The following is a 13,402-nucleotide window of genomic DNA, read 5'->3' as shown; positions in this document are numbered from 1 at the left end:
CAAGATTCTCTGGTTTGATGAAACCAAGATTGAACTCTTTGGCCTGAATGCCAAGCGTCACATCTGGAGGAAACCTGGCACCATCCCTACGGTGAAGCGTGGTGGTGGTGGCAGCATCATGCTGTGGGGATGTTTTTCAGCAGCAGGGACTGGGAGACTAGTAAGGATCAAGAGAAAGATGAACGTTGCAAAGTACAGAGATATCCTTGATGAAAACATGCTCCAGAGCGCTCAGGACCTCAGACTGGGGCAATGGTTCACCTTCCAACAAGTCAACAACCCTAAGCACACAGCCAAGATGACGCAGGAGTCTCTGAATGTCCTTGATTGGCCCAGCCAGTGCCCGGACTTGAACCCGATCGAACATCTCTGGGGAGACCTGAAAAAGGCCATGCAGCGACCCTCCCCATCCAACCTGACAGAGTTTGAAAGGATCTGCAGAGAAGAATGGGAGAAACTCCCCAAATACAGGTGTGCCAAGCTTGTAGCGTCATACCCAAGTAGACTCAAGGCTTTAATCGCTGCCAAAGGTGCTTCAACAAAGTACTGAGTAAACGGTCTGAATACTTATGTAAATGTCATAATTCGGTTTATTCTTAATGAATAAATAATGTTTTTGCTTTGTCATTATGGGGTATTGTGTGTAGATTGAGGGGGGAAAAAAAACAAATATATTTTAGAATAAGGCTGTTATGTTACAATGTGGAAAAAGTCAAGGGGTCTGAATACTTTCCGACTGCACTGTGTCCCATCTGCCTTCCTTTTATAAGGGAAAATAAGAAATGGTCGTTTTTGGTCAGTGTCATAGAGAATGATAGAGGCTGCTGGTGGCCGAAAGGCCGTATTAGCATGGGCAGTGACATTTGAGGCCTTCCACCATTTTTAATGTAGTCAACTGGGTGGTACATCCAACTTCATTGGCTGTTCCCTCCTGCCGACTCTGTTGGAGTCATGTCCAACTGGGTCATCAGGAGGGATCAGCCAATTGTGAAAAAGTGAAATTGACTACTTCAAAATGGAGATTGCGCTGCCCTTGCGGTCACAGACGCAATAATGGCAAAGATGATTCCTATCTCTATGGTCAGGGTCTGTAGATTGATTTATTTGGTGCCCCTAGTGGTATAACATTGCCATGATCAACGGGTCAATCTGTCTAACTTCCCTTGCAGCCCTATGCCTTCCAGGCCAGAGAGTTCCTGCGCAAGATGCTGATTGGGAAGGAGGTATGCTTCACAGTGGAGGTGAAGACTGCTCTGGGCAGAGAATATGGCATGGTGTACCTGGGCAGAGGTGAGAAGACCACCATACACTATCACAGGCCTAGCCACAAATAGAGGCCAGAGTTACTACTAGTCGGGGAAAAAACATCACTACATCACTGGTGTACTATTTGTCTATATCCCACAGGGATATTTTTCCATTCAGGAATAGGATTTCAATTCAAATCAAATTCAAATCAAATGTATTTATATAGCCCTTCTTACATCAGCTGATATCTCAAAGTGCTGCACAGAAACCCAGCCTAAAACCCCAAACAGCAAGCAATACAGGTGTAGAAGCACGGTGTCTAGGAAAAACTCCCTAGAAAGGCCAAAACCTAGGAAGAAACCTAGAGAGGAACCAGGCTATGAGGGGTGGCCAGTCCTCTTCTGGCAGTGCCGGGTGGAGATTATAACAGAACATGGCCAAGATGTTTAAATGTTCATAAATTACCATCATGGTCTAATAATAATAATAATAATAATAATAATAATAATAATAATAATAATCACAGTAGTTGTCGAGGGTGCAACAAGTCAGCACCTCAAGAGTAAATGTCAGTTGGCTTTTCATAGCCGATCATTGAGAGTATCTCTACCGCTCCTGCTGTCTCTAGAGAGTTGAAAACGGCAGGTCTGGGACAGGTAGCACGTCCGGTGAACAGGTCAGGGTTCCATAGCCGCAGGTAGAACAGTTGAAACTGGAGCAGCAGCACGGCCAGGTGGACTGGGGACAGCAAGGAGTCATCATGCCAGGTAGTCCTGAGGCATGGTCCTAGGGCTCAGGTCCTCCGAGAGCGAGAAAGAGAGAATTAGAGAGAATACGTAAATTCACACGACACCGGATAAGACAGGAGAAATACTCCAGATATAAGACTGACTAGCCCCCCGACACACAAACTACTGCAGCATAAATACTGGAGGCTGAGACAGGAGGGGTCGGGAGACACTGTGGCCCCATCCGATGATACCCCCGGACAGGGCAAAACGGGCAGGATCTAACCCCACCCACTTTGCCAAAGCACAGCCCCCACACCACTAGAGGGACATCTTCAACCAGCAACTTACCACCCTGAGACAAGGCCGAGTATAGCCCACAAAGATCTCCGCCACGCCACAACCCAAGGGGGGCGCCAACCAAGACAGGAAAACCACGTCAGTGACTCAACCCACTCAAGTGACGCACCCCTCCTAGGGACGGCATGGAAGAGCACCAGTAAGCCAGTGACTCAGCCCCTGTAATAGGGTTAGAGGCAGAGAATCCCAGTGGAGAGAGGGGAACCGGCCAGGCAGACAGCAAGGGTGGTTCGTTGCTCCAGAGCCTTTCCGTTCACCTTCACACTCCTGGCCAGACTACACTCAATCATATGACCTACTGAAGAGATGAGTCTTGAGTAAAGACTTAAAGGTTGAGACTGATTCTGCGTCTCTCACATGGGTAGGCAGACCATTACATAAAAATTGAGCTCTATAGGAGAAAGCCCTGCCTCGAGCTGTTTGCTTAGAAATTCTAGGGACAATTAGGAGGCCTGCGTCTTGTGACCGTAGCGTATGTGTAGGTATGTACGGCAGGACCAAATCGGAAAGATGGGTAGGAGCAAGTCCATGTAATGCTTTGTAGGTTAGCAGTAAAACCTTGAAATCAGCCCTTACCTTAACAGGAAGCCAGTGTAGGGAGGTTAGCACTGGAGTAATATGATCAAATTGTTTGGTTCTAGTCACGATTCTAGCAGCCGTATTTAGCACTAACTGAAGTTTATTTAGTGCTTTATCCAGGTAGCCGGAAAGTAGAGCATTGCAGTAGTCTAACCTAGAAGTAACAAAAGTATGGGTAAATTTTTCTGCATCATTTTTGGACAAAGTTTTTGATTTTTGCAATGTTACATAGATGGAATAAAGCTGTCCTTGGAACAGTCTTAATATGTTCGTCAAAGGAGAGATCAGGGTCCAGAGTAACGCTGAGGTCCTTCAGTTTTATTTGAGACGACTGTTCAACCATCAAGATTATTTGTCAGATTCAACAGAAGATCTTTGTTTCTTGGGACCTAGAACAAGCATCTCTGTTTTGTCCTAGTTTAAAAGTAGAAAGTTTGCAGCCATACACTTATGTCTGAAACACAGGCTTCTAGCGAGGGCAATTTTGGGGCTTGACCATGTTTCCTCAATGTCCAGCTGTGTGTCATCAGCATAGCAGTGAAAGTTAACATTTATCTTTTCAAATGACATCCCCAAGAGGTAAAATATATAGTGAAAACAGTAGTGGTCTTAAAACAGAACCTTGAGGAACACCGACATTTACAGTTGATTTGTCAGAGGACAAACCATTCAGAGACAATGATATCTTTCCAACAGATAAGATCTAAACCAGGCCAGAACTTGGTCTGTGTAGACCAATTTGGCTTTCCAATCTCTCCAAAAGATTGTGGTGATCGATGGTATCAAAAGCAGCACTAAGGTCTAGGAGCACGAGGACAGATGCAGAGCTTCGGTCTGACGCCATTAAATGGTCATTTACCACCTTCACAAGTGCAGTCTCAGTGCTATGATGGGGTCTAAAACCAGACTGAACCATTTTGTATACATACATTTGTCTTCAGGAAGGCAGTGAGTTGCTGCGCAGCAGATTTTTCTAACATTTCTGAGAGGAATGGGAGGTTCGATATAGGCCGATATTTTTAACAAATATTTTCTGGGTCAAGGTTTGGCTTTTTTAAGAGAGGCTTTATTACTGCCACTTTTAGTAAGTTTGGTACACATCCAGTGGATAGAGAGCAGTTTACTATGCTCAACATAGGAGGGCCAAGCACAGGAAGCAGCTCTTTCAGTAGTTTAGTTGGAATAGGGTCCAGTATGCAGCTTGAGGGTTTGGAGGCCATGATTATTTTCATCATTGTGTCAAGAGATATAGTACTAAAACACTTTAGTATCTCCCTTGATCCTAGGTCCTGGCAGAGTTGTGCAGACTCAGGACAACTGAGCTTTGGAGGAATACGCAGATTTAAAGAGGATTCCGTAATTTGCTTTCTAATGATCATGATCTTTTCCTCAGAAGTTCATGAATTTATTCCTGCTGAAGTGAAAGCCATCTTCTCTTGGGGAATGCTGCTTTTTAGTTAGCTTTGCGACAGTATCAAAAAGAAATTTCGGATTGTTCTTATTTTCCTCAATTAAGTTGGAAAAATAGGATGATCGAGCAGCAGCAAGCTAGTCGGAAGACTTCAAGTTTGGTGTGGTGCCATTTCTGTTCCAATTTTATGGAAGCTTGCTTCAGAGCTCGTGTATTTTCTGTATACCAGGGAGCTTGTTTCTTATGACAAATGTTTGTCACAAATGATGTCACAATTCCCTCCTTGAATTGACTGCATTTGCGTTGATCGAGTGAATGGACTATTTTTCATGCATGAACCCTCCACTGTGCCTTATACATCATACAACCCACTTTGTCCTTTACTAAAACTGTCTCTATTTCTTTTTATTGTTAAATCCTCTGTCTCTCTCTCTCTAGACACCACCGGCGAGAACATTGCTGAATCTCTGGTGAACGAGGGCCTCGCCACCGTCCGCAGGGAAGGAATCCGGGGCAACAAGTAAGACTCAGCAGTGCTGTGATATCACAAGCAACAGGGTGCATCAGTCTTTTAACAGGTTGTTGATTGATTTACCAAGGCTTTAATCAGCCCAATGGAGATTTGAAGTGCTGGTAACCAGAGAAACAACGCAGTCAATTTGTCACAGTAGAATTTGCCGTTGGTACATGCGTAAGATGATGGACTAAACATCAGTCATCTGTCTGTGACATCTTTGATTCTTTCCCTATTGTGACATCAGCACACTGTCCACTTGCTGTGATGCCACAGAAGGGTAAAGTGTGGTGTCACAATACAACACTAGCACTATGACAGAGATTAGAAAATAGTGTGACTATCATTGCGCTAGCTTGACGTCACAATGGGCTGCATGTATTATTAATGCCACTGCACATAGAATCTTCACCCCCCCCCCCCCCCCCCCCCACTTGAAGGTTCATTTAAGGTGTGAGTCCAGGTGGTGGCAGTGTTGCCCTGCAGTAACATTGATGCTTTCCCACTGATCGGCAGTCTCAAAAGCCTTTGTCATACATAACATAAAGCTCACCGCTCTAATAACTGTCCCAAAACACCCTTTCCCCTCTGAGTGATTTAACCCCCCCTAGTGGGCTTGACTGGGCACTACAGGAGTTCAGTGCTATGAAACCCTGTGTTTTCACTGCGGGTACCAGATGAGTAAATAAATGGCCTGCCTGCATATTTTGGACCTAATGACTCGTTTCAAGCATTCCACGCAATGGCTTGGAACAGGCTTTAATGTAAACGCCTCTACGCAGGCTGTCGTTTGGCCCAAATAGGGTGGCTATTATGGTGGGAGGGCTGGGAGACGAGCAGACCCTTATTCATTAGCCTGGCGATTGCTCTTGACGATCACCCCAATCGGAGGGCGATGATGATTTGAAAAGGAGCGGGCGAGCACATGTTCCGAACCTGGCTCTCCGTGGCGCCCAAACTATGCCAGGAGCCAATTAACAGAAGGCCCGGGCCGCGTGCCAACCATCCTCTCCTCCCTGCTACGTCAAGCTGCTGGGGCACACTCGCACACAATTACACTACACAGATCTCCTCTTCAAACACTTTCTGTTTCTTCCAAGGGAACCCAGCCATGGGGCCACCACCACTGACTGAGGATTTTGGCAGGCTCCTCCTGGCCAATGAGAAAGTAGGTTGTCTCTCAGACTGTGGCTGTTTTGTTAGATTACTGAAAGAGGGAAGGGGGGTGTTGTGGTTTCTGTAACCACACCGACCGGCGGTGAGGGAATCCAAATTAGCATTGGTACCACTGCTTCACAACTATTGATCCTTAAAACTGTGATCCTCAGTGGAGTGGCTGAACTGTTGAGGGACACCTCTTCTGAACCACGGTCTTCAATGTCCAGTGGTTCTGTTTGTCTGCTGTGTTTTGCAGATTTTCAGTGCTAGATACACTTGTAGAAATGTCATAGGTACCAAGCCTAGGCCTACAAATCGACAACTAGGCTATAGCCTAAAAGTTTAAAAAAAAAAGTGCTGCCTGTGGGTCGATGTTGGGGAAAAAAAGACGTCTCTCTGTTTTGGGGTTTTAGAAATAAGTTTCAGCCCCATCTTTCCAGCTACAGTGCTGTGACCTAAATAGAAATATATTTAGTGAAGGAATGATTTTACATGATGTCCTCACACAGTACCAGGTAGGCTACCTCCGGTGTCTTCATTGATCTCTGATCATCAGCCTAGTTGCATACTCGCAGTATCTCGCTGTGTCCGTTCAGTATCTGGGCTTGCCTCAAGCTGCATCCCAAATGGCACCCTATTCCCTACATAGTACACTACTTTTTATCCAGGGCCCTGGTCAAAATAAGTGCACAACACTATAGGGAATTGGCACAGCCCCAATCTGTGGTTTGTGCTGTTAGTCCTAAATAGCTTAAGTGCAATTGACTTTCTGTAGGCTTTTTAGTGTTTCCCAGAAAGTTAATGTTCTCTATTCTTGCTTCGGTAAGCAAGAAACAGTTTTATTTCATTTGGGATTTGTGTCTAGAACAGTCGAGGAAGGAATGGGGGGAAGACGTACTGGTGTTGTTGGGCGCCAGTCCAATGCTCCAATTAGGAGCCGTTTCAGAACACGCAGACTCACTCTCTTCTTTGTGTGTGACGTGTTTTAATTGAGTACCACTTTGTGCCGCTTTCTTTCTAAACCTAGCACCCACTCTCCCTTTCAGACAGCATCAATGTAAAAAGGCTCAATTTACACAGTGTACATTTCAACAAAGAACCCAGTCCCACTATCTCACTCTCCATTTCTCATATCAGTCATGGGCAAGCCTCCTTTCTCCACTCCACAAAAAACTTGTTAAAAGTCTTCACACGACGACGGAAAACAATTAAGAAAAGTGGAAAAAAAGGCAGAAAACGCTGATGGTCTTTCAAGATAAGTCGCCATTTTTGTTTTGAACCAGCGTGGAATGAATTGAGACATAACACCCGCCTTGCCTGCTTGAGGGAGTTGAGTGCAATGTTGTCTTCAAAGAGCCCTCTGATCTTTGTTAGAGGCCCAGTCTGACAATCTGGTTGTCAACAGGCTGAACCTGAAAGCTCATGCAGATGGAAGTGAAACTGAGGAGTTGTGTACTTGGCCATCTACCAGGTGTCTGAAACTCATGTTAGTGTTTAGGCAAATGGAGGAAGTTGTGGTGCCTAAGGTTTCCCCCTTAATCTCCCTTATGTTTTTGGTTGATCAACCATTGCGTATCCTCCAAGTATTAGGTGGCCACTGGCCCTCGTGTCACAGCTAAATGCTAATTTTGTGGCTCTAGAAACTTTGCTTTTATTGAATTGGTGTGGCTCATGAAAGCATAACCATACATTTGCTCTTTTTGACCCTAATTTATCTGAAAGGATTTAAAAAGCACAACACAGCAGAACTGCGTTGTATGTCCACCTAGCCAGTCTCATCAGTTTAGCCTGAGGGGCGGTGGTCGAACTCAGTGCAGCTAGAACTACTAACTAGTGGCCATGCAGTTCCAGGACTAGCACACCCTGAGAGGCTGGCACTTACCCCCTAAGGCCCAGCTGATAATATAGAGAGGTGGACCAGTAACAGGAGGTTAGCTAGCATCAGTAGAGGTGTCACCTACTGATGCCCTAACAAGGCACTGTGCTGGGACTGGGTGCTGTATCAGCAAAAATAATCATTTCCATTGTCTCTTAGATCTGTTCCAGCTACTTTACTATAGTTTGAAACCTCAGCCTGTGTGTTATATGTACTAACCACTTCTTCTCTTGTCCTGGTGTGTGTAGTCCAGATCAGGCTAGACTGTGTGACCTGGAGGACCAGGCCAAGGCCTCCAAGAAGGGCATGTGGACGGAGGGCGGCGGCACCAACACCATACGCGACCTCAAGTACATCATCGAGAACCCCCGCAACTTCGTTGACTCCATGCACCAGAAACCTGTCAATGGTAGGGCTAACACACACACAAACACCTCATCATTCCTTATTAGAAGCCCCTGTGTGCACACCACACACAGCTGCATAATCCACCATTTTGGCTCGAGTTTACCCCCTCCGATGCCTCCATATCTATATCTGGCATGTAATAGCTCCCTAGATGGCACCTCATGGGCTCATTATGTGACTTTCACCCCCTCTAATGCGTTTTTCTCCATTCTGTCCGCGCCACCGCAGCTAACGGCCACTCCCTTTAATTGAATGGAGAAATGGTGTGGAAGGTTTTTTACCATTCAGCGAGACCGTCCCTGCTGTTTTTAAATGGGCACTAGCAATCCAGCCGAATCGCTTTAAATGTTCCCTCCGTTGAGTTCCGGGGGCCCGGTATCGGAATACTAATTTCCCCGTTCTGGATTATGGCGGATCACCTCATCAGACTGCGTTCATTCAGCCCCCAAACACACACAACACGATTTACAGCTCAAATGTAGCTGGGTTTCACACCAAAAGTCATTTGTGGTGGTCGGGGTGACAACAGAAGAAGAGTGACAGAAGACATTATTCTGTAACCCACCAGAGCAGTATGTAATCAACAACATGTCCTGTAAACACCCTCCATAGAGTAGAGGAATGGGGTGAAGGTCATCCTGTACCACTGACTTTTAAGGCATAACACAGTATAGAACTGAATCCATAGAGATCCTATTTAAATGAGTATTCTAGTTCCTAATTGTATGAATCTACTGTAGGGTTGGTTCTGTGTAGGACTGAGTCTGCTTTACTCTAAAGATGGTAGAACCTATAAAACTGAATGATGAGGTCATAGTAGAATGTTTACCCTTGTGGAAACAGATGGTTTCATCGTATTAAAAGCTTCTATTGAATGTATGAATACTTTATTTCTGACCCTCGTCTCTCCTCCTTAGCCGTCATTGAGCACGTGCGCGACGGTAGCGTGGTCCGTGCCCTGCTCCTGCCCGACTACTACCTGGTCACGGTCATGCTCTCTGGGGTCAAGGTCAGTCTCTTTGACCGTACTATGACCATAGGATGTGGTTGTGTGTATGGTCAAATTTTATATCCTTTTATAGACCATAGCATATATTCCTTCTGATTTGATTAGTGAATATCCAGTAGTGTAAAATACTTAAGTAGTTTTTTGGTATCTGTACTTTACTTTACTATTTATATTTTTGACAACGTTTACTTCACTACATTCCTAAAGAAAATGATGTACTTTTTATTCCATACGTTTTCCCTGACACCCAAAAGTACTCATTACATTTTGAATGCGTAGCAGGACAGGAAAATTGTCTAATTCACACATTTATCAAGGGAACATCCCTGGTCATCCCTACAGCGTCTGATCTGGGGACTCACTAAACACTTGCTTTGTTTTGTAAAGTATGTCTGAGTGTTGGAGTGTGCCCCTCGCTATCTGTAAATAAAAAGAGAATGGTGCCGATGGGTTTGCTTTATATAAGCAATTTTGAAATTATGTATAATTTTACTTTTGATACTTAAGTATATTTTAGAAATTACATTTTACTTTTGATCGTTAAGTATATTTGAAACCAAATACTTTTAGACTTTTACTGAAGTAGTATTTTACTGGGTGACTTTTACTTGAGTCATTTTCTATTAAGGTATCTTTACTTTTACTCAAGTATGACAATTGGGTACTTTTTCCACCACTGGGAATATCCCTATATGTTTCTGCAGGGGTTAACTAATCGTACTACGTTTATCACTTCCTGACTTATAAGGTATGTGAGATGGAAATGATGTTGGGATTTTCCTTTGTTACTTCCCTATTTGTCCATCCATCTTTTTCTATGACTCAGAGTTTTTACCAAAGGCTCACTGCAGATAACCAGTCTTTCCCATCTCACACTTAAGATGTTACAGCTGTTTGAAGCTGTTCTTCTCTGTCTGCTTGGTGTTTTAGTGCCCAATCTCCCAGCTCTGCTCTGCTCTCCCATATCCAGTTTTGTATGTCATGAATGTGTCTCTAGTTTCCCAGATATTTCCTCTATTTTCTGTATTCTCCCTCTTGGTCCTGTGTAGCTCAGCTGGTCAGAGTAATGCCAGGGTCGTGGGTTCCACTTCCGCTGTGGTCACATACGCAAATAAATGCACTCCCTGTACTAGAAGTTGCTTTGGGTAAGGGTCTCCTAAATGGCATATTACATTCTATATATCCTCTCTCCAGTGTCCGACGTTCAAGCGTGAGGCGGACGGCACGGAGTCGCCAGAGCCCTTCGCTGCCGAGGCCAAGTTCTTCACGGAGTCGCGTCTGCTCCAGAGGGACGTGCAGATCATCCTGGAGAGCTGCCCCAACCAGGTCATCCTGGGTACCGTCCTCCACCCGGTGAGACTGACTGACCCCTCACCTATAACCCCTGAGCATTGTACTATATGCCAAGGCTGGTAGCTCAGACTGTCGCTGTAAGCCAGAGGGCAAGGAAGGATCATTTTGAATGTTGCGGAAGTCTGAGGTTGTTGCTCTTAACTACTCAAAACCTCACATTGTATGAGTTTCTCTGTGAATGTGTGTGAGGGCAGGCAATGTATCTCTTTCTGTTGAGCTTACTCTTTGTTTCCTCAATAGTAGTTAACTCTATAAATAGTGTATCATATAAAGTATTGCACTCTATTCTATGTTCTGTCCTTGTTTCATCTCCAGAACGGGAACATCACAGAGCTGCTGCTGAAGGAAGGGTTCGCCCGCTGTGTGGACTGGTCCATGGCCGTCTACACCCAGGGGGCAGAGAAACTCCGGGCCGGAGAAAAGTCAGTCCCTTCCAAAACCACTACCGCAACATACGTCGCAACACGGTCAATCTGTGAATGTGACCACAACAACCATTATCCTCCGTTTTATTAACCAACCAATTAGGGCATGTGTCTAAGTGTGAATACTTTAGAAATTAGTCATTTCTTTCTAACTCGAAGTGAGACTGACAGAACTTTGTCAGTGATCTGACAAAGGTTGGATTGGAGGACACAACGGCATGCTCACCGGAAAAAGGCTTGCAGTGTAAAATGTATACATACACAACCGTTTGGGGTCACTTAGAAATGTCCTTGTTTTTGTCCATTAAAATAACATCAAATTGATCAGAAATACAGTGTCGACATTGTTAATGTTGTAAATGACTTTTGTAGCTTGAAACGGCAGATTCTTTATGGAATATCTTCATAGGTGTACAGAGGTCCATTATCAGCAACCATCACTCCTGTGTTCCAATGGCACGTTGTGTTAGCTAATCCAAGTTCAGCATTTTAAAAGGCTAATTGATCATTAGAAAACCCTTTTGCAATTATTTTAACACAGCGGAAAACTGATGTTCTGATTTTTAAAGAAGCAATAACTGTCCTTCTTTAGACTAGTTGAGTATCTGGAGCATCAGCATTTGTGGGTTCGATTACAGGCTCAAAATGGCCAGAAGCTCGTCAGTCTATTCCATGTGAGAAAATGCCAAGAAACTGAAGATCTCGTACAACGCTGTGTACTACTCCCTTCACAGAACAGAGCAAACTGGCTCTAACTAGAATAGAAAGAGGAGTAGGAGGCCCCGGTGCACAACTGAGCAAGCGGACAAGCACATTAGTGTCTAGTTTGAGAAACAGACCTCACAAGTCCTCAACTGGTAGCTTCATTAAATAGTACACACAAAACACCGGTCTCGACGTCAACAGTGAAGACGCGACTCCGGTATGCTGGCCTTCTTGGCATAGTTCCTTTGTCCAGTGTCTGCGTTCTTTTTCCCCATCTTAAACTTTTATTTTTATTGGCCAGTCTGAGATATGGCTTTTTCTTTGCAACTCTGCCTAGAAGGCCAGCATCCCGGAGTCACCTCTTCACTGTTGACTTTGAAACTGGTGTTTAGTCATTTACAACATTAGCAATGTATTTCTGATCAATTTGATGTTATTTTAATGGCCAAAATTAGCTTTCCTTGCAAAAACTATTTAATTTCTAAGTGACCCTAAACTTTTGTGTGTATATTCTTATTTGAGAACTAACAATCGCCAAAATAAAGGTTAGACAGTCAGGGGAAAATTGCAAAAACAATGAATTTAGCATTGTTGATTTTATTATTATGTTTGAGCAACAGAACACAGCATTAGCCATGGCAAAGTGCAGAGAATTGCAGGAATTTAGCTTTAAAACCGGCCATTTTTCTCTGTTGCCATGCCCCCTGCTACACCCACCACATGAGGCTCTTTTTGATCTAGAAAAAAACTCTGAAATATCACCTAAGTTACGTACAGATCAGTGAGTATCCCGAGGGAGGCAGGAAATTGAAGTAATTGACCAGGCATAAATCAGTATTGTAGTTGGTCTAAATCCAGCACAGCTGGAGATGTGGAACTTTCACCCTCAGAATATCAATTGAGCCGTCTTTGCATGTGATTATTGTTAGTCTTTGAGTCATTTTAGCATGGATTTGATGGAGTTGATTTCATATTCTGGATTGAAACACATGAAAATATTTAAAATCAGATGATGGGAAGTGCTTATTTTTTTTATTTTGGCCTATTGCCTTTATATTTTGTATACATTTTTATCAGGAATTATATATACTGAACAAAAATATAAACGCAACATGTAAAGTGTTGGTCCCATGTTTCATGAGCTGAAATAAAATATCCCAGAAATGTTCCATATGCACAAAAAGCTTTTCTCTATGTTGTGCACAAATTTATTTACATCCCTGTTAGTGAGCCTGTCTCCTTTGCCAAGATAATCCATCCACCTGACAGGTGTGGCATATCAAGAAGCTGATTAAACAGCATGGTCATTACACAGGTGCACCTTGTGCTGGGGACAAAAAGCCACTCTAAAATGTCCAGTTTTGTCACACAACACAATGCCACAGATGTCTCAAGTTTTTAGGGAGAGTTCATTTGCCATGTTGACTGCAGGAATGTCCACCACAGCTGTGGCCAGATAATTGAATGTTAATTTCTCTACCATAAGCCACCTCCAACGTCGTTTGAGAATTTGGAGTTACGTCCAACTGGCCTCACAACCGCAGACCTTGTAAACATGCCAGCCCAGGATCTCCACATCCGGCTTCTTCACCTGCGGGATCGTCTGAAACCAGCAACCCGGACAGCTG

At 44.1% G+C, this 13,402-nt stretch overlaps 1 protein-coding gene across 1 annotated transcript in view; it reads left to right on the top strand.

Moving 5' to 3' along the window:
- LOC115199103 (staphylococcal nuclease domain-containing protein 1) overlaps positions 1 to 13,402 on the top strand; it is a 351,451-nt gene that overhangs the window by 10,921 nt on the left and 327,128 nt on the right. The window contains exons 3-8 of the mRNA XM_029761673.1: positions 1,170 to 1,290; positions 4,765 to 4,846; positions 8,123 to 8,283; positions 9,200 to 9,291; positions 10,486 to 10,644; positions 10,960 to 11,066. Of these exons, the coding sequence (XP_029617533.1) occupies positions 1,170 to 1,290; positions 4,765 to 4,846; positions 8,123 to 8,283; positions 9,200 to 9,291; positions 10,486 to 10,644; positions 10,960 to 11,066 (722 nt within the window). The remainder of the gene's footprint in view (positions 1 to 1,169; positions 1,291 to 4,764; positions 4,847 to 8,122; positions 8,284 to 9,199; positions 9,292 to 10,485; positions 10,645 to 10,959; positions 11,067 to 13,402) is intronic.

This window comes from Salmo trutta, chromosome 8 (genome assembly GCF_901001165.1).
Source record: "Salmo trutta chromosome 8, fSalTru1.1, whole genome shotgun sequence".
Taxonomy (NCBI): domain Eukaryota; kingdom Metazoa; phylum Chordata; class Actinopteri; order Salmoniformes; family Salmonidae; genus Salmo; species Salmo trutta.
This window is presented reverse-complemented; position numbering and strand designations above follow the sequence as displayed.